Below are 24,561 nucleotides of genomic sequence, written 5' to 3' on the forward strand. Positions count from 1 at the left end.
TCAGCGAGCTGCCGTTGCTGTCGGAGCTGATAGCCCGGAAGACCCCACTGCAGGAGGGTGAAGGTCGTGTGTGTCCTGCACTCCCACTGCAGAAGGCCCTGCCCCTGGCCCTCCAGCCACGCTCCCTCCGTGGGGAGCAGGGTCAAAGGGATGTGCCCTTTCTCTTACTAGGCCACCGTCCTGGTACCTAGGACCCCAGAATACCTTGCCAAGCCCACTTTTCAGCCCCTCTTCTCTGGGTCCCGGGAATAGACACGTTGGTGTGCATGCTCGTAGGCTCAAGAGCGACCAAGAGGCAGCTGTTTGTCAGAGATCTGGATGCACGGAACTTGGGTATGCAGGCTGGAGTGTGTATACACACACACAAGGCCCCTTGTAATGTGAGGTGGGGCTGCAAGGGGGAAGAGAAGGCAGGCTAGTGGCTGGGGGCCAGGGCTGGGGAATATTCTAGCATAGAACTTCAAGGACTCCTAAAAGCTTAAATTCAAACCTGGCCTTCCCTGTCATTATGAAGGTATGCATATCATTCATTATCAGCTGCTAAAGCATTGACGATTACCTTGGTTTATACTTTATAAAATATGCATATATGGTATGTGGGTCTTCATTTGTGCTCTTCCCCAGGCCTGCAAATGTTAGGGGTGCGCCTGATGCTTGAGCTCAGAGCTGGGAGAGCACAGCTGTGATAAAGCGTCTCTCTCTTTGCTTGTCTACCTCCCAGGAGCAGGGCGTACACCACGTTCCCCTGCAACCCTCCCCCTGCCCCCCCTCCACCCACCTGGTATTGATGCGTCTGGACTATGTCATCTGAATTGGTGAGAGCAAGACATCACCTTTAATTCCACCCAAACAGAATTTCTTTTCTTTTTTTTTAAATCTTACCCAAGGATATGTTTACTGATTTTAGAGAGAGAAGGGCAGGGGTGGCAGGAGGGAGAAACATTGATCTGTTGCCTCCAATACATGCCCCAACTGGGGATTGTACTCAGAACCTAAGTATGTGCACTGACCAGAAATCAAACCCAAAACCTTTGGGTATGCGGGATGATGCTCCGACCAACTGAACAACCCGGCCAGGACCCAAACAGAATTTCTGAGCCAGGCACTGTGCTGGGTTCTAGATCATGCCCTACAACCCACCTCCACCCAAGGAACAGTAGGTGACTAAGATACCAATGTAAGGCTTAAGGATCAGAGGAGCTTTATAGCCCTGTGAAATAATGGGGCAAGAAATTAGATCAAAGCCAACACTTACCTCTGCCCAGATCTCACAACCCTAATGCTAGCTGTCCACACCAGGCTGTGACTTCTCGGAGCCCGGGCCAGGGGAACATTGTAGGTGCTTGGTAAATATCGGATAGATGACTGAATGTATTTCCTACTCTCTCCTTCAAGGAAATAGTAAGAGCTGACTTCAGGCCACTGGGAGAAAGCAGGTAGAGAGAATTCTGCGTAGCTATGCAGGGTTCAGACTGTGGTACAGGGGGGAGGGGATGGAATCTGGGTAGCAACTGGCCCTGACTGGGGAGCAGCAGATGCCATCGGAAGAGTCAGTGGAAGCTGATATCTCTGGCTCAGACCAGCTGAGTGTGGTTTCTGGCAGATGGCCCAGGAAGGTTTTAAAGAAAGAGAGGTGGGTTTGTGGGAAGAAAGAAACTGTACTTTCTATTCCTAGGCTGTTCTTTTGGGTTCCTGGACCCAAATCCAATGTGTGTGTTTGTGTATTTGTGTGGCTGTGTGGGCTTCCCCACACCGACAAGCAATTCTCAGACACCAGCAGGGTGTCCAAAAATTCAGCTCAGTTCTGACATTATCTACCTGGAAGCAGCATCAGATTCCACAGTTAAATGTATCAGTTCCACCCTCCGCTTCTGTTACCAATAGAGAGCCCAGGTTATTTCCTGTGCTTACTGCATATTGGAGGCTCCAACGATCTCCTCCAACTCAGGATGCCAATCACAAGTTTAGGTTGTTACCTGTGCTTCTGACCAACTGGCTATAAGTCAGAGGTTCCCACAACCCCTTCCTTGCTTTTGATTAATTTGCGAGAACTGCTCACAGAACTTGGGCAAACCATTTACTCACTAGATCACCAGTATCTTACAAAGGGCACTAAGGATGTGAACAACAGCCCGATTTAGACATACAGAGAGTGAGGTCCTGAACAAAGGGGCTTCTGTCCTTGTGGGCGTGGGGCCTGGCACAATGGCTCTGGGAAGTGTTCTGGTTCCCCAATTTGGAATGGCTCCAAACCCCTTTCCTTTTGGGTTTTTATGGGGGCTTTATTACATACGTATGATTGATTAATTCATTTGCCATTGGTGATTGATTTAACCTCCGCCGCTGTCCCCTCCCCAGACATCAGGAGGTGAGACTAAAATTTCCAACTGTCTATTCACAGTTGGTTCTCCTGGCAACCAGCCCCCTCCCTTAGGTGCCTTCCAAAAGTCACCTTCGTTAACATAAACCTACAGGTGGTAGAAAGGGCTTGTTATGAAAACAAGGCCCATTTCACCTGTATCGCTCTGGCAGTTTTCAAGAACTGAGGACAAGAAACCAAATGCTATAAAAAAAAAAGATGCTCCCACTGCTCTTAAACTCAGAAGTTCCCAGGGTTTGGGGAGCTGTGAGCCAAGAACTGTGGATGAAGAAGACCAAGCATATATGAGAAATATATTTTGGTGGTACAAGTGACCAAATATATATATATTAAAAAACAAAACTTCAACTAAGAGAATTTGAAGATCTAATTGTCTTTATTCAGTGATTCACAATCGGGCAGCCTCCCAACTGGCACCTAGAAGGGCCCTCCCCGGGGTTGTACAAAACAGGGGTTTCATAGGAGGATGGGTACAAGGGAGCTATTAGGGAAAGTAAAGCGAGGATTATTTTTGGGCCTGGACGTCTTTTCTTTAGGGGAACATAAGCGGAAGGGTTTTTTATTATGTAGATTGTCTTGCCTCTTCTTTCCACAGGGGATGGAGAGGGCCATTATTACAAGTTACCTTCCTGGTGCTTGACCAGAAAATTCCAGACTGGTTAAGGATAATTAAGATTACATTTCTTGGAAAGATTAAAACTGCAATTAGATCAGGTATTAAATCTAGGTTTGTATTGTTAATGAACAGGGAGCGAGGGTAGGTCAGCCTCGGGCCGGACTGTAGTCTTTTTTAGATCACAACTATCCACAAGACCAGAGTGCCATGATGGTTAGATGCCCAGAATTCTGTACTGGCCTGGGTTCTTGACTTCATGCAGGGAAGATGTCACAATGTGAGTCCAGGTGGTTTTGAGAGTGTATATTAAAGCTGAGGACTGTGAAACGAGGACGGGCCTAGGACAGAAGGAACAGGAGAGAGACTCGGTGGGGCTGCTTTGGCTCCCTAGAAACGTTATGGGAAAGGAGTGAGCCAGGAAGGGGCTGCTGTCAGCTCACTGGAGAGTCAGAGAAAAGGGAGCATTGGAGACAGATTCGGGGGGTTAGCCTGGGATGAGCTGCTGCTGCCCATTGCTCCCCTGGTTGCAAGTCCAGTGGGGTTCCTTGGAGTTTAGAAGATGTGTGCCAGTGGGGGAGGAAGAGGGGAAGGGAAAGGTGCAGGTGTGCTCCCGGAGGTTCCTTCTTGAAGGTTTTAAAGGCTAGTAGTTTTGGGGAGGTCTTAGGGAAGGATCTCAATAGAATATCCATTAGCTTTTCCAGGCGCGCCCTTTCAGGGTCTTGGTGTCCACTGGTTGGTCAGTGCCAGGGCAAAGGATCATTAGTCATTGCATTTGGTCTGGCATTGCTTCCCCTGGTTTTGCTGCTTTCCTGGGCCTGGAGCTGAAATACAACTGAGGCCTAGATGTCATCTCCAGGGAGGGAAAGTCAGAGGGACTAAATTACATGGCCAGCTCTATGCCAGGGGAAGAAAGTCTACTTGGGGGCGAGGCCCGGCACCAGTTTTCCCTGTCGCTTGGCACCCGTGGCTTTCTGCCCTGGTGACGTTCTGTATTTGGCTATAAATTGCTCGGCCAGTTTGTTCAGCTGTCTCAGTTTCCCCATTTCACTTGCCAAGGAATTTTCCTAGTGTCTCACTATCCTTCCTCGGTATCATGAACTTTTGGTACTAATATATGCCATTATATTTAACATATGTATTGCTTATAAACCACAGTATTACAGATGTCCAATGTGCTGTGGATGGCTGTAAAGGAGGAGCTGACCTTTTCTGAACTAGAGAGGATGTGGGCTGGTTTCCGGACTGGAGATGGGAGTTGAAGGGAATCTGAGGTTGTTTGAAACTGTGTGGGTGAGAAAGGCCTTTCATCTCAATTGCAGGGCCCTTCAAAGAAGACAGACTGGGTCTCACAGTCTGTGTGGGATGTGAGAAGATGTAAAAAGTTAAAGCTAGAGGATCAGTCTAGCTTACAGTAAAAAAAGCTGGCCTGGATAATGGTTTCTTCTCGTACCGAGAGGAAAATGCCCAGTGATTGACCCGGGAACCCAGCTACAGTGACTGACTTGAGCTGATGAGTGAGAAGGGAAGCCTCGGTGCTGATCCAGGGAGCCTGAGCCCTCAGGTCTCGGAGAGAGTTGATTTGTCTTAAGAGGTAGGCAAGACAGGTGCTAGGGTCCCCTTTTTTGTAAGTCCTAGTAATGGCTAACCCTCACTTGTCACTATGCACTAGGCACTCTTCTAAGCATTTACCATGCATTATTTCAGTTAATTTTGATTTAATTTTATGAAGAAATATTATTATTCCCATTTTACAGATAAGAAATTGAGGCACAGAAAAAAATGAGAAATTGACTCAAGGTTGCTTTGCTTGTGAGCAGCAGCACCAAGCCTTGAACCCAGGTGGGCTATGTCTAAAGCCTGTGTGCTTACCCCTACATCCTCCAGGGCGGCACCTGGGGACAGCCATCTGTCCTGATCTTTTTGATAGGATTTCCACACACCAGGGTAAACCCTGCTATGTTCCATCTAACCAGTCTAGTTTCAGGATTTAATCTAGGGAAAAAAATCCTTCACAATGAGCCTTAACTTCACCCAATGGTCTAGAAAAAGGATTTTGGAACTCTGTACCACAGGTGCTCTGGTTAATTAGTCATATTTCTTATGTCTAACAGGAGCGAGGATTTTTGTTGTGGGATGAATTTATGGGCACAAAAATTTGGTTTATTGATAGATGTTGCTGGATTTCCAGGGGAGCACTGGTGATCTTTTTTTGGAGGCAGAACCCCTCGGGGTTGCCCCTGGAATCACTGTTTCCAGTCATGGCACTCGGAGACACTGAACTCCAGTCACAGAGTTCCAAGGGTCTTCTCCTTTCAAGGGGAACTGGGCTCAAGGACAACAGTTTCAAGGCTGATTTGCATTCCAGTTGGGAGGGGCTAAGGTTTAGGCCTCTCACCTCAGTTTATTTTAGAATTAATTACAATTAAGGTAAAGAAAACCTTTGTGAAGTCTTTATTTTGGTTCAGAATTTAAACATAGACTCAAACATTTCCAGGACGTACATGGCTGTCTTTTTCTCAATATTTCCCAGAATACAGATTTCCATGGAATTTCTAGGTATGGAATAGTCATCTCTTCCAAACATCTAATACGAGTTCTTTTTTTACATATGAGAAAACATGTATTGTCCAATATTCCTTCATGGGCACAATTTTCTGAAAATTCAATATTTTTACCTCCACAAGCTTCAAACTCATCTCTAAAGAGAGTATATAAGAAGGAGATCTTTTTTAGATGACAACCATCCACAAGAACAGAGTGCCATGATGGTTAGATGCCCAGAATTCTGTACTGGCTATAAATTTCAGTCCGTTAGGCTTTAATGCTCAAGCTGGGTGACCATGAACTAGCCAATTAATTTTTCTAAGCCTCAGCTTCCTTATCTATGAAATTAACCTAGCAATGGTACTTTCCTTGGAGGAGTGATGTGAGGATGAAATGAGATTTTATACATAAAGCACCTAGTCAAGGCTTGGCACTTAGGAAGGGATCAATAAATATGAGACTGTCATTATTATTAACTACTCTTTGCTATATATCAGTTGGTTCCTAGAAACTTGAGTCGGCAGCAGGGAGGCATTGCTATAGGCAAAGTCCAGCTAAGAGAATCAGAGACCAGGAATGTAGTTTCTGGCTCAGCTCCTAATTTATGTAACATTTGTTACCTATTCAGCAACACATTTTTTGTTAAGTTATGAAGCATAATGATGAAACAATCACCCACAGACCTACCATTCAACTTAAGTAAGCTATTATCACTATTGAAGCTACTTTTGAGTTCTTTTCCTAGCCCACTCCCCTGCCTTTCTTTAATGTGACCATCTAGAGTGTATAACTTAAATATACAATGTAAAATAAAATAAAATGAAATAAAATATAAAATAAAATAAAATAAAGGACTTTTGTACACTCCAACCTCAATTCTAGGATTGATTTATTCATGTCTTGCTGCTATAAATAATGCTGCCATGAACATTCTCTTACAAATCTCCTGGTATGTGCTCGCATGTGCAAGAATTCTCTAGGGTATATATGCAGAGTGAAGTTGCTGAATCACAGAATAATTTTCTGGATAATTTCTAAAGAGGTTGCAGTCTGCTTGATCACTCTGCCTTCTCTCAGTCTGTTTCTTCATATTAAAAAACAAAAATGAAACAAAAACTTTGATGTGGATTAAATAAGAATGTATGTTAAAGTACTACTAAAACCATAACACATCACGCAATGTACTTTAATGTTTTTAAACAGGATAATAATAATGACCCAATCTTAACAGAGGAGTGGAAATTGGCTAGGGGAGACTGAATTAACATTTATTGAATAATTATTATTTAATAATAGGTATTGGCCTCTGGGAACTTCATTTAATCCTCACAACAATTTTAGGAGGAGGTATTATTTTTACTAATTTGTGAATGAAAATACTGAGGCTCAGAGAGGTAAAGTTACTTGCCCAAAATTATGTATCTAGTGATGGAGCTAATGTTCAAACAAGCCATGGTTCTACCTAATAGATGTTTAAAAATACTCTGGACATAATGCTTGAATACAAAGGGTTTTGATTATGACATCTTTCTTTTGGTGTCTGAGCCCAGGACCCATTCCTTTAGCCAAAGGCACATGTATTGAGGTATCATGGGCTTAAGGGAAGAAAATATGCCTTGAAAAGATACTGAATGACACAAGAATGAACCAAGACTTGGATGGCAGGGCTTATTAAGGAAAAAGATGGGTAGGCCTAGAGCCCTCAAGAAAAAAGAAGCCAGTGGCTGAAACTGGGGGCATGCTGTCGACTTCATGTCAACCTCCTTCCTCATTCTTTCCTTTTATAATTCAATAAGCATTTTTTGTTTAAAAAAGTCCTATTGGATGCAGGAACTGTATTAGAAGATACTTAGAACACAAGCCTGAAAAAGGTGTCTTTTCTCTTCTTTAGGAGATTGTGGTCTAGTGACAAAGGCAGATATATACAAAATGTTAATTCAAGGCAGACTGTAAAAAATTCAATAATGGACTACAATAAACCAATACTTTCACAAGTAGCCTGTGTGTTGCAGTGAAAAAGTCAGGCTCTGAAGTTGTTACATCAGTTTAGCTCTGGCCAACTTAAACCCTTAGTCTCTGCTCCTTATTGGTAAAATGAGGGCCACAATACTTACCTTTAGAATTATAATTCTAGTTCAAGATTGTCTTGAGGATATCTGATACGGTTACAAAGTTACCGGTATATAGATGATGCTCAGTAAACTATGAACATTACACAATACTTACCTTTAGAATTATAATTCTAGTTCAAGATTGTCTTGAGGATTACTGATACGGTAACAAAGTTACCGTTATATAGATGATGCTCAGTAAACTATGAACATTAATATTTAATCCTCAAAGGAGGGAGGTGGAGTAGGCACGCTTATCCCCACATTTCAAATGATGAAATTAAATTTCAGTGAGATAAAGTGATTATTCCGAAGTCACCAAAACTAAGTGAAAACTGAAACCCAAATCCTGATCTTCATTCAGACCCTTTTTTTAAAGATTTTATTTATTTATTTTTAGAGAGAGGGGACGGGAGAGAGGGGGAAAAAACTTCTGCTGTGATAGATATCGAATCTCTCAATTGCTTCTTGCATGCCCCCAACTGGTGACCCGGCTGCAACCCAGGCGTGTGCCTTGACTGGGAATCAAACCAGCAACCTTTCGGTTCCCCGGATCAGGCATTCAATTCACTGAGTCACACTAGCCTCTTGAAAACCGCACTTTCACCTATCTTATACTTTGCTGTTGAAATGCATTAGGAAGAATGCTGAGGATAGGAAGATCATGGAGGGAAGTGGGACTTAAGCAGTCTTGACCTCCGGAATGGTAAGTTTAAGGAGAGTATTCCAGGAGCAAATGAACGCCTGTAGGCAGCGTCTGGGGAAAGTCAAGAGTACCTCAGGGCTGGGTGTGGATTCGGTTACTACTGGAACGAAGGCTCCACCCACGCCTGAAGGAGCTCACTTGGCACCTAGTGGAAGCCAAATCGCAGATACAAACGGGGAAAGACGTTTAAACCAGGACACCTGACGCACACCACGCCTCCTCCCACAACGCCCAGCCCATTTTCGAGGCGGGAGGCCATGAGTAACTGGCCTATCACCACTGCTGAGACCGACGAAGTCTCTTTTCCATTGGTGATCGGTAGGGTGACGTCATGTTCGCCAGACCGGCAAAGGAAGAGGGCGCCATGATTGGTTGGCGTTGGGGCGGCGGGCGGTGGAGGAGCCTGGCGACTCCGGGTTTCATACCCGTGCTGAACTTTACCCTTCCATGTTTCGAGGCCGTGGGGGGGCTGCAGAGGTCAGGGAGTGGGCTGGGCGGAAACCTGAATTTGGTTCTAAGAACCGTGGGGTTGACCGGAAGTGATCTTGGGGCTGACCGGAAGCAAGGCCTGGAGGGGAAAGGGGAGAGCGGGTCCCTGGAGGGAGGGGGTTCCTAGCAGTGGGGTCGGGGGGAAAAGGTGCGAAAGCGACCTGGGAGCGCCTGGTAAGCGGTGGGCCGCTGCCGGCCTATTTGGGAAGCAGCGAGTGACGACCACGAGCAAAAGGGGAGAGCCCAGAGAGGGAGTGTGGGAGTCCAGGGCTGCTTCTAAGCAGTCTGGAATAATTAAGTAAAAGGGCCCTCACGCGGCTCCAGAGAGCTGGGTGGGAGGGATTTCGGAAGTCGGCGCAGCCCAGAACTAGGAGCGAAGGGTACGGTACGGGAGATTAGTGCGGGGAGCGTTTGGGAGGGGCTGGTGAGTACTGCGTGGGAGATCTTGGTTTGGAGTTTCCTACAGTCCTTACCCCCGTTGGGTAGAATCACACTGCTCACCTTTGTGCCCGTTGGGTGGAATCACACTGCTCACCTCTGTGCAAGAAACAGTGTCTCCTGGGGCAAGGAAGGAGCCAGGATGGCTTGGGCTCTGAAGCTGCCTCTGGCCGATGAAGTGATTGAATCCGGGCTGGTGCAGGACTTTGATGCTAGTCTGTCCGGGATCGGCCAGGAACTGGGTGCTGGTGCCTATAGCATGAGGTGAGTGAGATATTCCCAGCCTCTGCACCTTCTGAGTAACAAAGGCAAGATAGGGGCAATAGGGGTGGTGGTAGGGGGCAGGGAGGTGTGTAGAGTTAAAGAAGCTGTCTGCGTTTAGGGAAAAGGGACTTGTTTCTTTTGTTGCTTTGAGTTTGAGTATTGTGGAAGAAATGGAACAAGAGATTGTAACAGTGTCAAGTCTGCAGGGTCAGTAGAAGGAAGAATGGCCCTTGATTAGTAGCCAGATAAATGTTGGGAGGCTCTTGTGCCAGTTTGAGCGACTTGGAGACTGATGGGTGGAGGTGGGGGTGTGTGTGGGTGTGTGGGTGTGTGGGTGTGTAGGTTGGACTGCACATGTACGTAGAAGAGGCCACATAAGGAGTTGGGGAGTTGGAACCTGGATCTTAACGATGAATATTGGTTGACTGCTTGTTGGAAGGAAGTATGAGACCTTGGTGAAGAAGTCCACCCGTCTGTATCCTAGCCTCCTTTTAAGGCTTTGCTTAATTCCACGGACTTTTGAAACATAGCTGTGAAATGAAAAAGTGTCAAAGAGAGCTTTTAGATGCTTCTAGACCTTTCTATATCAAGCCAAATGTTGATAATAATAAAAGTACCCTTTGAAAGCATCATTACTTTTCCTTGTAATTTATTTGTATGCATTAGGCTACTTCATTCCCCCAGCATGGTTTGTTCAACTTACAAGATGTGCAAAAATCATGTCTGGAAATGTTGAAACATCTGCAGCTTAGGGTTAGGTAGAATATAATTGGGTTTCCAGATGTATTATAAGGCTTTAATCTAAAGTCAAAGGAGACTTTATTTTCATTGAATTTATTGGGGTGACATTGGTTAATAAAATTATATAGGTTTCAGGTGTACAATTCTATAATACATCATCTGTATACTGTGTGTTCACCACCCCAAGTTAAGTCTCCTTCCATCAGCATTAATCCCTCCGTTACCCTCTTCTACCTCCCCCGACCCTCCTTTCCCTTTGGTGATCACCATAGTGTTGTCTATGAGATTTTTTTTCCTTAATGCTTTCACCTTTTTCACCCAGCCCCCTAATCTCCCGAAGACACTTTAGAACTTAACGCTTTAATTGGGTTTAGTGGTTTATAGGAGAAAGATGTTTTTTATGGGGGGACGCAAAAATTTAAATTTTGCATTCTTATAGTGTTATCCTTTGAGAGTTATGTAATGTAAATTTCCTTTCTTTATCCCTATAAAACTAAAATGAACTTACTGAAGTAAAATTATGAGTTAGAACTTAGTACATAGTTCACCTTCAGGAATCTTTGCTTACAGCTAGAATAATGAAGGCTATCTGTGTATACATATTTTTGTGATTTTCAAGGAAATTTGAGTTCTGTCATGCAATGCTGTTAGTCTTAAGAAATTTAACTCTGATTTTCCCTGTCTTTGTTTATATAAGTCTGACCATAAAAATAGAGATTAACTCCGTCTGAAAGTAAACGTCTGGACCCTGACCTTGTATGTCGGTATCTGACATAATGTTTGCCAGTGTATGATGCTGTTGTTCATGCAAAGATTATCACAGCAAAAGTTTGTTTTTTATCTAGGTTATTAGAGTTTAGGATGGAGATAATTAACTGTAACCGTAGTTATAAAAATAGTTAACATTGTCAACAAACATTTGCCTATCTGCTGTTTACCTTCTCTACCACATGACCTTGTGTGGATGAGTGCTTTCTACGTCACACCCTGAGTGGTCTTCACAGGAATTTGGAAGGTTGGCTTGTATATTTATACATTTAGAATTTTTTTCCAACAGCAAATCATCAAGAGTTTTCAAATATTATTTTATGTTTTCTCAAAAGCACAATGTGCCAAATTTTTACTATTTACTTATTTTGCTTTTTTCACCTTGTTTATGCATTTTACTCTTGTAACTGTTCTCTTGGCTATTTCATACATTTAATCATTTGCATTAATTTGTGTTAATTAGATATTAGTTCTCAAACTTTAGTATTCATGAAGGTTATTCTGGAGTACATGTTAAATATAGTTTCTACGGTCCCATCTTTGGTGATTGTCTGAGGCACAGACTAGAAGTCTGATTTTTTAAAAAATAAGTTCTTAGATGATTTTGATTCAGGTAGTCCAGAAACTACATTCCAAGAAACACTGAGTAGAGGAGTTTATATAGATGGAGGTGATGGTTTATTGCTCTTCCTGTTTCTCCTTTTAATTAGACCTTGTGATTGTGTTTTTTACACCTTCATTAGGGAGAATGTTCTCTTTGACAAGCAATTTGTTTTGTAAAATTCTTTCCCTGATATATTTGTTTTACCCTAGTTTGCTTACTTTTATGATTTTGTTTCAAATCTATTGATTTATATTTTATAAAGGTTGATCTTAACTGGATTCCTCTTTTCTGACTCTTGATCTGCCATTGTATTCAGTAATGTTCTTTTCATAAGCAGTCCTTTAATATTCTCCTCCTTGCTTTTTTCCTTACATTTTAATACGTGGCACAAACTTTATAGTTAAAATAAAGGAGATTCCCTGAAAATCTGCTGAGTGAAAGAAGCCAGTCACAAAAGACCACATAACAAAGGATTCCATTTCTGTGAAATACTCAGAATAGTCAGGTCTCTGGAGACAAGAAGTAGATGAGTGGTTGACTAGAGCTGTGAGAGAGGAGGGAATGGGGAGTGACTGCTAATGGGTACCATTATTTTGGGGAGGGTGATGAAAAGGTTCTAAAGTTGTGATGGTTATGCAGCTCTGACCACCTAAAGACTATTGAATTATACACTTTAAATGGGTGGATTGTATGATATATGAATTGTATTTCAATAGAACTGTTATAAAGATTTAAATTTTGTGTTCTAAGATTTTACCTTTTTCTCATTTTTTTAAAGTTGAGGTGGAATTCACATTACATAAAAGTAATCATTTTAAAGTGAAGAGCTCAGTGGTATATAATGTGTTCACAGTGTTGTACAATCACCACCTCTAGTTCCAAAGCTTTTTATCATCCCCAAAGAAAACACTCTACCTGTTAAACAGTTGCTTCTCATTTTCCCCTCCCCTCTCTCCCTAGTAACCACTAATATACATCATGTCTCTATGAATTTATCTGTTCTGGATAGCTCACATAATGGAATCATAGGATGTGTAACTTTGTGTGTCTGGCTTCTGTCACTTAGCATAAGTTTTCAGGGTTTGTCCACATTACACCATGTATTAATACTTTAGTACTTAATTCTTTGTTTATGGCTGAGTTTCATGCCATTATATGTACATATCACAATTTGCTTATCCATTTATCTATTAATGGACATTTAGGTCATTTCTTCATTTTGACTTTTATGAATGATGGTAACATAGCATTGTGTTTATGAAAGAAATGACAACAAAATGTTTATAAACATGTATAAGTTTCTGTGTAATCATTTTTTCTTTTTATGGCGGTATAACTGACATGTAGCATTGTGTTAGTTTCAAGTGTACAACGTAATGATTTGCTATCTGTGTATTTTGTGAAATGATCACCACAGGAAGTCCAGTTATCATCTATCACTGTACATAGTTACAAGAACTTTTAAGATTTACTCTCAGCAATATTCAAATATGCAATACAGTATTACTAACTGTAGTCACCATGCTGTACTACACATGTTTTCATTTCTCTTGGGTATATATTTAGAATTGGAATTTATGGGTCATATGATAATTCTTTAATTAACTTTTTTTTTTGGTAATTTAAAGACTTTTTTTAAGACTTTATTTATTTTTAGAGAGGGAGGAAGGGAGGGAAACATCAACGTGTGGTTGCCTCTTGCACACGCCCCAACTAAGGAAGTGGCCTGCAACCCAGGCTGGTGCTCAATCCACTGAGCCACACTAGCCAGGGCTAACGACCATTTTTTAAAATAGTTTTAGGTTCACAGCAATAGAAGGAGGTACCGAAATTTCTCATATACCTCCTGCCTACATACATGTAAAGCCTCCCCTATTAACCAACATCCCCCACCAGAGTGGTACACTGGACCTACATTGATGAACCCACATTGACACATCATAATCACCAAAAGTCCATAGTTTACTTCAGGGTTCACTCTTCACTCTTGGTGTTGTACATCCTGTAGTTTTAGACAAAATTATAATGACATGTATCCATCATGTCAATATGGAGTATTTTCACTGCCCTAATAATCCTCTATGTTCTGCTTACTCATTTCCCTACCCTATCCCCTGCAGCTATCAATTTTTTTAATGTGTTTATTAATTTTACAGAGGGAGGGAGGGAGAGAGAGAGAGAGAAACATTGACATGAAAGGAAAACGTGGATTGGTTACCTCCCATACACACCTGGTTGAGGATTAAACCCTCAGCCTAGGTATGTGTCCTGACCAGGAACTGGAACTCCCAACATTTTGGTGTACAGGACGATCCTCCGACCAACTGAGCCACACCGGCCTGGGCTGGCAACTTTTGATCTTTTTACTGTCTCCATAGATTTCTCTTTTCTAGAGTGTCATATAATTGGAATCATACAGTTACTTGGATTTTTCTTTCACTAAATAATAAGCATTTAATATTCCTTCATGTCTTTTTATGTCTTGATAGCTCATTTCTTTTTAGCGGTGAATAATATTTCATTGCCTGGAAGGATTTATTTATCCATTCACCTACTGAAGGACATCTTAGGTTCTTCCAAGTTTTGGCAGTTTTGAAGAAAGCTGGTATAAACATCCATGTGCGGGTTTTTGTGTGGAGATAATTTTCAGCTGCTTTGAGTAAATATCATTGAGTGTTATTGCTGGGTAATACAGTAGGAGTATGTTTAGTTTTGTAAGAAACCGCCAAACTCCTCTTCAAAGTTCTTGTACTATTTTGCTTCACATCCTTGTCAGCATTTGGTATTGTTAGTGTTCCAGATTTTGGCTATTCTAATAGGTGTGTAGTATATGCTTAATTTTTTCAAGAACTGCCAAGATGTTTCACACAGCACTTGAACCACTTTATATTCCCACCAGCAACATACAAGGGTCTTTGTTTTTCTACATCCTCACCGTTTCTTTTTTTTTTTTAATTTTTTAAAAAAGATTTTACTTACTTATTTTTAGAGTGAGGGCTAGAGAGGGAGAGAAACATGGGTCATTTGTCTCTCCTATGCACCCTGACAGGGGACCCAACTTGCAACCTGGGCATGTGCCCTGACTGGGGATTGAACCTGGGACCTTTGGTTTTGTAGAACAACACCCAGCCAGCTAAGCCAGTGGTTTGGGTTTTGTTGTTGCTGTTGCTGTTTTAAATTAAAGCCCTTCTAGTGAGTGTGAACTAGTATCTCATTGTGGGTTTTTTGGGTTTGTTTGGGTTTTTTTTCTGCATTTCCTTAATGGCCATGATGTTGAACATCATTTCATTGCTTCTTGGCCATTTGTACAACTCGTATATCTTCTTTGGAGAAGTGCTGTTCAAGTCCCTTGTCCATTCTTTTAAATTTTTATTTTTCATGCTATTACAGTTGTCCCAGTTTTTCCCTCTCTATCCCCCTCCATCCAGCACCCCCAACTCCCTCAGGACTTTATATCCCTGTGACTGTTCTGTAACAACCAATTTGTACTCCTTAATCCCTTCACCTTTTTAGCCCCTCCCCCCACCTGCCCTTTCATCTGGCAATCATCGGAACGTTCTCTGTATCTGTGATTTTGTTGCTGTTCTGCCTGTTCATTTATTTTGATTCAGTTTTTTTAGATTCAGTTGTTGATAGATATGTATTGCCATTTTATTGTTCATATTTTTGATCTTCTTAAAGAAGACCCTTTAACATTTCATATAATAATTGGTTTGGTGGTGATGAACTCCTTTGGCTTTTTCTTTTCTGGGAAGCTCTCATCTGTCCTTAGATTCTAAATGATAGCGTTGCTGGGTAGCGTAATCTTGCTTTTCATCACTTTGAACATTTCTTGCCAATCCCTTCTGGCTTGAAAAGTTGGTTGTTTTTTGTTTTGTTTTGTTTTTTTTTTGAGAAATCAGCTGATAGTCTTATGGGAACTCCCTTATAGGTAACTAACTGCTTTTCTCTTGCTGCTTCTGAGATTCTTTGTCTTTAACCTTTGGCATTTTAATTATAATGTGTCCTGGTATGGACTTCTTTGGGTTCATCTTGTGGGACTCTCTGCACTTCCTGGACTTTTATGTCTATTTCCTTCACCAAGTTAGGGAAGTTTTCTGTCATTTTTTTCAAATAGGTTTTCAATTTCTTGCTCTATCTCTTCTTGGACCCCCATGATGCGAATGTTGGTGTTCTTGACTTGAAGTTGTCTCAGAGGCTCCTTACTCCATCCTCTTTTCTTTTTTTTTTACTCTTTTTTTTTCTTGCTGTTCTATTTGAGTGTTGTTTTCTTCTTTATATTTAAAATTGCTGATTTGATTCTTGGCTTCATCTACTCTATTGTTGATTCCCTGTAAATCATTCTTTATTTCAATTAGTGTATATTTTTGACTGGATCTTTTTCATGCTGTTGAAGTTCTCACTAGGTTTATTGAGCATCTTTATAACCAGTGTTTTGAACTCTACATCTAGTCGATTAGATTGCTTGTCTCCATTTTGTTTAGTTCTTTTACTGGAGTTTTTTTCCTCTCCTTTCATTTGAGCCATGTTTCTTTGTCTCTTCATTTTGGCAGCCTCCCCGTGTTTGTTTCTAAGAATTGGCTAGAGCTGCCATGTCTCCCAGGCTTGGTAGAGTGGCCTAATTTAGTAGGTGCCCTGGGGCGTCCAGTGGCACAGCCTCCCCTGTCACCCAAGCTCAGCACTCAAGGTGTGCTCACCCTGTGAGCTGCGTACACCCTCCTCTTATAGTTGGTTCCTGATTGTTGTTAGCATGTCTATGGGAGGGATTTACCCAGGCCAGTCAGCTGCAGGGACTGGCTGTGACCACTGACCACCAACCACCAACCTCCAACCACTGTGGAGGATCAGCTGTGCAGAGGTCCACTCCACAGTGCAGGACTTTCTTCAGCAGGGCTCCGATGCCTGCTGAGTCGGCCCCCTGAGCGTGTTGCTTGTGGAGATGGTTGGGTGGTGGTACTACGATGTGGTCTGAAACTCTCCATTGGGTGTGCTGGCTCTGGGGCCTCCTGGAAGGTGCAGGCCAACGTCAGTCACTGCCTGTGTTCTACCTGGAGCTGCCTGGCACAAGCTATCTGCAGATGGCTGCTGCTTGCGCTGGGCTTAGAGGAGCCCAGGTGAGGCAAAGCTGTGAACCAGGGCCAGCAGCTGTGAGTGCCAGGCCTGGGGCCACTTACCAAGAGGTGTGGGGCTTGCTGAGGTCAGATGCTGCTTGTTTTGAGAGAATTTAGGAAAATCTGAGGTAGGAGCCAAGACAAGCCATTCGCTAGGAAGAGCTACTGGAAACAGCTTGGGAGGGTCTGAAAGTTGGGTGCGGTGGGGTCTCAGGGAATCACCAGGATGGGACGGTGTGAGTTAAGTTGATGGATCTCAGGCATGGTGCCTGCCTGCTGGCTCTGTAGGAGGAGTGCTCATCAAAGGAACAACCGTCTCTGCTAGCACTTTTGTCTGGGAGAAAGCTGCCTCCCGTTGCTCACCCTGATGCCAAACAGTTAATTTCCTCACCATATGCCACTGGTGCCTTTCAAGCTGCTCTCCTTGCTCTTGAGCTCAGAGGGAGTGAGTCTGAGTAAGTACACGCGTGGACCCTTTAGGAGGAACTGCCTGGGACTCCAGAAGTTTCTGTCTCTTTGGCCTTGATCCTTGTGTTTTTTACAGCCAGAAGTTATGAAGACTTATCTCCCTGACATTGGAACCCTGGACTGGAGAAGGGGGCGTGGTGTGGGGCTGGGAATCCTCCTTCCTCTGTTGTGACACCCTCCTGATTTTTATCCTCCATGCGTGGGTGTGAGACCAGCCCAGTCTGCATCTCTGTCTCTCCTACCAGTCTCGGCATGGTTTCTTCTTTAATTCCATAGTTGCAGGACTTCCATTCAGCTCGATTTCTGGTGGTTCTGAATGATGGTGGTTTTGTAGTTTATTTGTAATTTTGATGTGTTTGTGGGAAGAGGCAAGTACTGCATTAACCTACACTGCTATCTTGACCAGAAGCCCTGCCTTGCCCTGTTTTAAATTGGGTTGTTGTCTTTCTGTTGTTGTGTTTTAAGAATTATTTATATATTCTAGGTAATAGCTCATCATCAAATATATGTTTTGCAAATATTTTGTCTCATTCTGTAGGTTGTCTTTTCACATCCTTGTTAATGCTCTTTGATTACAAAAGTGTTTAATTTTGATGAAGCCCTGTTTACCTTTTTTTTTTTTTTTAAGATTTTATTTATTTTTTTAGAGAGAGGAAGGGAGGGAGAAAGAGAAACATCACTCTCTGAGAGATACATCGATAGGTTGCCTCTTGGATGTCCATAGCTGGGGACCTGGCCCACAACCTAGGCATATGCCCTGACTGAGAATTGAACCAGTGACCTTTTGGTTCATAGGCCAGCACTCCATCCACTGAGCTGCATCAGCAAGGCCAGTTTACCTATGTTTTCTTTCATTGCTCAGGATTTTGGTGTCAACTCTAAGAATCTATTGCCAAATCAAAGGCCATGAAATTTTACCCAGTGGTTTCTTTTAAGAGTCTTACAGTTTAAGCTCTTATATTTAGGTCATTGATCTACTTTGAGTTTTTATGTATGGAGTGAGATAGGGGTCTAGCTTCATTTGTTTGCATGTGGACATGCAGTTGTCCCATCCACCACTTTGTCATTTTTTATTGAATTTTCTCGGCACCTTCATCGAAAGTAAAGTGGCCATAGGTATAAAGATTTGTTTGTGGACTCTTAGTTCTATTCAGTTGGTTGATAGGACTATTCTTTGCTAGTACCACATTGTTTTGATTACTGTAGCTTTGAAATAAGTCCTGAAGTTGGGAAGTTTGAGTCCTCCAACTTAGTTTTTCTTTTTCAGTATTGTTTTTGCTATTCAGAGCCCCTTGTAGTTCCATATGTTTTTGAGGATTAGTCTGTCTTTTTCTGCAAAACCTGTGATTGGAATTTTGATAGTGATTTCACCGTATCTGTAAATAGCTTTGGCAGTATTGCAACCTTTTTTTTTTTTTTTTTTAAGATCTAATTGGCTTTATTCAACAATTCATGAATAGGGCAGCCACCCAGCTAATAACTAGAAAGGTTCTCATGGATGTATTGCCATCTTAAAATACTAAATTTATCAATCCATGGACATGGGATGTTTTCCCCTTTATTTAGGTCATCTTTAATTTTATTCACCAGTGTTTTATAGGTTTCAGTGTACAAGTCTTTCACATTCTTGGTTAATTTATTCCTACATATTTTATTCTTTTGGATGCTATTAAAAATAGAATTATTTTTTAAATTTCCTTTTTGGATTGTTCATTGCTAATGCATAGAAACACAACAGTTTTTTTTAGTTTATTTCCTGTCCTGCAACTTTGCAGAATTCATTAATTAGCTTTTCGTTTGGGGGGATTCGTTTGGGGGGATTTGTGTACATAGAATTATGTCATCAACAAATAGAGATAGTTTTAGTTCCTTTTTCCAATTTGTATACCTTTTATTTCTTTTTCTTGCTTAATTGTTCTAGCTAGGATTTCCAGTACAATGTTGAAAAGCAGTGGTGCATTGTGGTCTTATTGTTGACCTTAGAGGGAAAGCTTTTAGTCTTTCATCATTGAAATATCGATTTTTCATAAATACCCTTTTGATGTTAAGGACATCTCCATCTATTCCGAGTTTGCTGTGTGTGTGTGTGTGTGTGTGTGTGTGATTATAGTAAAATATAAATAATATAAGATTTGCCATTTTAGCTATTTTTAAGCATACAGTTTAGTGGCATTAAGAGAGTTTCACATTGTTGTGCAGCTATCACCACTACCCATTTCTAGAACTTTTTCATCCCCCCAAACTGAAACTCTGTATCCATTATTCATTAATTCTGCCAGCCCCTGGTAACCACCATTCTACTTTCTGTCTATGTGAATTTAACTACTCTGGAAACCTCATATAAGTGGAGTCGTATAAATTTGTCCTTTTTGGTTGCCTTATTTCACTTAGTGTAATGTCATGAAGGTTTTGCTGAGGTTTTGTTTTTTTTTTAAATCATGAAATGGTGGTGAATTTTGTATAGTGTCATTTCTGTGTCTGTTGAGATGATTATGTGAAGTATTACATTGAGTGATTTCCTTATGTTGAACTACCCTTGCATTCCTGGGGTAAATCCTACTTGGTCATAGTTTATACTCATTTTAATGTACTATCAGATTCAGTTTGCTAATACTTTGTTGAGGATTTTTGTTCCTTTATTCATAAGAGACTCGATCTGCAGTGTTCTTTTCTTGTGATCTCTCCACCTGGCTTTGGTTTCACAATAACACTGGTTACATAGAATGTGAGGAAGTGTTCTTTCCTCTTTTCTTTTTTGGAAGAGTTTGAGTAAATTGATGTTAGTTCTTTAAATGTTTGATACAATTCATCAGTGAAGACATCTGGTCTTAGAATTTGTCTTTGTTGAGAGGTTTTTGGTTGCTGATTCAATTTCATTATAAATGGTCTACTGAGAATTTCTTATTCTTTAGTCATTTTTTGGTACTTTGTGAGTCTAAAAATTTGACTGTTTTATGTAAGTTACTAATTTTTTGGTGTATAAATTGTTCATAGTTTCTCTTATAATCTTTTCATTTCTATAAGGTTGGTAGTAACAGCCTACTTTCATTACTGATTTTTTTTTTTTTTTGTGCCTTTTCTCTTTCTTTTCCTGGACAATCTAGCTGTAAGTTTGTCAATTTTAAAAGAATGACTTGGTTTTTTCTTTTTAAGAGATATGTTGAGACTATGTAAATATCCAATTTTCAAATTTCTACCAGTTTTAGCATTTATCGATTATTTTTGCCCTAATCATTTATCTTTATGATGGTTGCTTAAATGATGATTTTTCTAATTATGTCTTTCCTTCTCATTTATTAGTTGGCTTTCAAAGAGCTTTCCCTTATTTATTTTTATCAATGTAGCCTCATAGATTACTTTATGCAATAGGTAATAGTTTTTTATTATCACTATATATTTTGATAAAATTGCTCCAGATTTGGCTAGAGGAATCCCTTCTAGCTGGCTCCATAGAGATGCCTTTTAAAATTAAGGTCTTGTTGGTCCTTACTGTCCTGAGTTAACTATTAACAGCACCCTCCTTTACTCACCAAAGTGTCCCTGTTTGAGTGATAAATTATATGACAAATTATATATGATAACGATCATGTTACTTTTCCCCTGGAAACTCTCTCCTCATTTTGCATCTCACTTTGAATAAAAGTCTCAGTTCCGGCATTCATGACTGCCTCTCTGACCACGTTTGCTTTTCTGCTGGCTTGCTTTGTCCCAGGCACACCTGGCCCTCTTAATGCTCCTCCAGCGCTGTGCACACTCCCACCTCAGGGCCTTTGCAGTTGCTATTACACTTCCTGGGGTAATAGTTGAGAGGAAGTGGAGTAGAGGAGAGAAAGGAAAAGGCACTTCAGTTCTTCTGCTGGAACTTTCACAAAGGGAAAGGAGAAGTGGGAAGTATAATGAGAGATGAGACTGTACAGGTAAGCTGGGCCAATTTGGAAGGGCCTTAGGAGCCGTGGTGAAGAACTAACTATTCAGGATTTCACTGAAAAGCCCCAGAAGCATTGTGGGATAGTGTTATTTTGGATTAACATTTTTAAAGGTTACTCTGTCTGTAGATTGGAGGATAATGATAGAAAGTTAGTTATCATTCCTAAGAAGGGTTGATGCTTAGCGACTGAACTGAGTTTCTTCTGCTTTACATGTTCTTAGAAATGCAAATTGATTCTCTATTTATAAAAGAAAGGGAGCAGATAACAGCTCTGCTTTGATCATGGGGCTAATTGAGGACAGTTGGAAGTTTTGGCCATTTTAGAAGAGAGGGCCTTCATCAGAGATATAGACAGAAGGACTAGGAGGAGGAGAATTTTATAAGCCCTACCACTGTGAACATAAAGGGAGAGGCGATAGCTTAAGCCTTTAACCACTTCATAGGACTAGTATTCTGGTACCTTTAGGACTTCCCCAGCAGTCATTATCAGTTAGAGTTAAAAAACAGAAGAATGTCTGTGCTTGTCTTTCAGTGCAGGGAGGACTTGAAGACTAGGGAGATTGATTGTATGGCTTTGAAACTAGGTGTGGTAGTGAGGATGGAATGCGCAAAGCAGAAGAACCCCAAAGGTGGTGAGTGATACTTCTTGCCATTGAAGAGAGAGCGAGAGTAAAGCTTGCTTAACAGCAAAAGCAGCAGCAGCAGCAGCACAGCAACTGCAGACATTTTGGACCTGAAAGAGGCTTTGAGGCTCACCACTATAAGGGGCTAAGTGCGGTCTCTGTTATGCACAGGAAAACAAAAACAAAAACTGTTGTTCTCCCAGTTAGGTCATATGATGATTGTAGATATCAGATCTTTGAATACTGAAATGGGAGTTCTAGTTTTCTTCTTTTTTCTTTTAAGTGTTTTAATTTATTTATTTTTAGAGAGAGGAGAAAGGTGGGGGGGGGGGGTGGGGAGAGAGAGAGAAACATCAATTGGTTGCCTCTTGCACACCCCCAACTGGGAACTTGGCCTGCAACCCAGGCATATGCCTTGACTGGGAATCGAACTGGCAACTATTTTGGCTGAAGTCCAGTGCTCAAACCATTGAGCCACACTAGCCAGAGTGACAGTTCTACTTTCTATATCAAAATTATCAGATTTCCATAATATATAACCCATGAATATTGTTTCAGGTTGCCATTCATCACCTTGCCATTAATAGGGTCAATAATTTCAGAAATTTAGTAAAAAAGCCTGGTATTAATGATGCCACAGATGATTGATTTCAATTAGCAGTGTTTTAATGAGATTTTTAGGCTGATAAGAGTTAATCCTGTAATGCAGGGGAAAAAACCTGAGAAAGAGGCCTATATCTGGCAAATCTGAGGTAGGGCTTTGCTGATTCAGAAGTCTTTGATAAAACACTTAATATCTTACAAGCTCTTTGAAAGTATCTGACATTGGTCAGATATTTTTCCACCCTCAGAATAAGTAAGACTTGCAGACAGATTTGAAATTCAAAGATTTTAGTGACTTTTTTAGCAATAGGAAATTAAAAAACACATTGCTTAGAGGAGTAAATTAGTGAATTGGGAAATAACTCAGCAGAGTAGAAATGAGGGAGATTCGAAGACTTGGGGGAGGGGGATTAGCTTCATATTTTGGTAAATTTGAGAGGTACATAATGACAACTATTCAAACCCCTGGTCTCTCATAACTGTGCTGAAGAAATAGAATGGTTTATACCTAAAAGCATCTTCTTAAAATATTTAAAGACTATTAAGCCCATATTGAGATCCAGAGAAGTTCCACAAACAGTATTACTAAAGAAAGACTATCAGATGACCAATATCTCTATCAGGCGCAGCATCAGTATAAAATCCTGATACAGTGTTTTTATCTATCGCTCCCTTGTGTTTTGACTTCATATTCAGCAGTTTGTGTTCCAGGTTTAAAGCTGGAGGGGAGTAGAGTTAAGCTTCCCAGAACAGAGTTGAATAAAATACCTACTAGAGACACACTAATCCCTCTGAGTCACATCATTTTTACTATATATATTTTTTTAAATATTTATTTATTTTTTAGAGAGAGGGGAAGGGAGAAAGAGGGAGAGAAACATCAATGTGTGGTTGCTTCTTGTGTGCCCCTTGCTGGGGACCCGGCCCACAACCCAGGCATGTGCCCTGACTGGGAATCGAACTGGGGACCCTTTGGCTCGCAGACCAGCACTCAATCCAACTGAGTGAGCTACACCAGCCAGGGGTTTACTACATATTTTTAAATAATTGATTGATGCTTCTTTTGAGTATTAATACTGTAAGGACAAAGAACTGGGAGGTAGGAAAACAGTAGGTGTTTGTAGAATAGTGTGATTTTTTTGCTGCACAGAGTTAGAAATTTAGATGACAGTGGTACTCTGCTTTGTAGAGGGACCTTATCTACAACTTGTTTATTGCTATATCTTGCTACCTAAAGTAGGGCCTGGCGTGAAACATCATCGGTGCTCAAAGACTATTTGCTAAATAAATGGAAAAAATAAGGTTTTAGAAGCTCAATGTCAAGCTCAATGTCTTTCCCCAGTGATGGTGATGGAATAACTCCTTTGCCCTAACTAGTCATGTTTGAAGATGGCTGACTGAGGACCTCTGTAAAATCATGTCTTGGTATAGAAAAGTGGTTATTGTAGATGACATAGAGATCAAATGCATTACCTTGACTTATTAAGACACAGCACTCTCATTAAGCTCGCCAGTCTCTTCCTCCCGGTTCTGATTTAATTGGCATGGGATATGTCCTGGAAGGAATATTTAAAACCTTCCCTAGTGATTCTTAATATGCAGCTATAGTTGAGAATCACTGGTATTTACATGCCTTCCATATGGACCTGACTCCCTTTGGTTTAGTAAAGCAATCTACAGGTACAGAAGATGACTTGAAAGCTATTTTATTTCCAAATATTTGCTGACTTAAAAAGCAGTATTTGGATTGCAGTTTTTAAGACAGGCTTTGGTACCAATATGTTGACTGTTAGGTTTAGCAGCAGCGTTTGCAGTGGAGAGTTAGGTACTATATGAGTTTATAAATGAGAGAGTCAAAAGGGACCCAGTAAGGATAGGTTGGAGGAAGAGTCGCTTTTCTGTTGAGTACTATCTGTTTATTCTGTGTGTGAGTCTCTGTGAGTAATTGTTTAATTATCTATTAAAGTAGATAGTATCCCTGTTCTTAAGTAGCTGAGTTACAGCCCAATGTGGAAGGCTTGCCTTTTATTGTGTTTTTTAAATGCTGATAAATGGACTGTAAATAAACGTAATTAAATTTATTGCAAAGTTCTAAGGGAAAAACTGGTATTTTTCAAACTGCTCATTGTGGTCAACGTATAAAAAAGTCAGATAGAAAAGTACCAAA

The 24,561-nt window shown here is 41.1% G+C and overlaps 1 protein-coding gene across 2 annotated transcripts in view; it reads left to right on the forward strand.

The window, feature by feature from the left end:
- The first annotated feature begins 8,996 nt into the window (after positions 1 to 8,996).
- TFCP2 (transcription factor CP2) overlaps positions 8,997 to 24,561 on the forward strand; it is a 44,081-nt gene continuing 28,516 nt past the window's right edge. For both annotated transcript variants that reach the window (XM_054591094.1, XM_054591095.1), the window contains exon 1: positions 8,997 to 9,548. In XM_054591094.1, the coding sequence (XP_054447069.1) occupies positions 9,427 to 9,548 (122 nt within the window). In that variant the 5' untranslated portion in view covers positions 8,997 to 9,426. The remainder of the gene's footprint in view (positions 9,549 to 24,561) is intronic.

This window comes from Pteronotus mesoamericanus, unplaced genomic scaffold (genome assembly GCF_021234165.1).
Source record: "Pteronotus mesoamericanus isolate MK-2021 breed Mesoamerican mustached bat unplaced genomic scaffold, CSHL_Meso_final scaffold_21, whole genome shotgun sequence".
Classification (NCBI taxonomy): domain Eukaryota; kingdom Metazoa; phylum Chordata; class Mammalia; order Chiroptera; family Mormoopidae; genus Pteronotus; species Pteronotus mesoamericanus.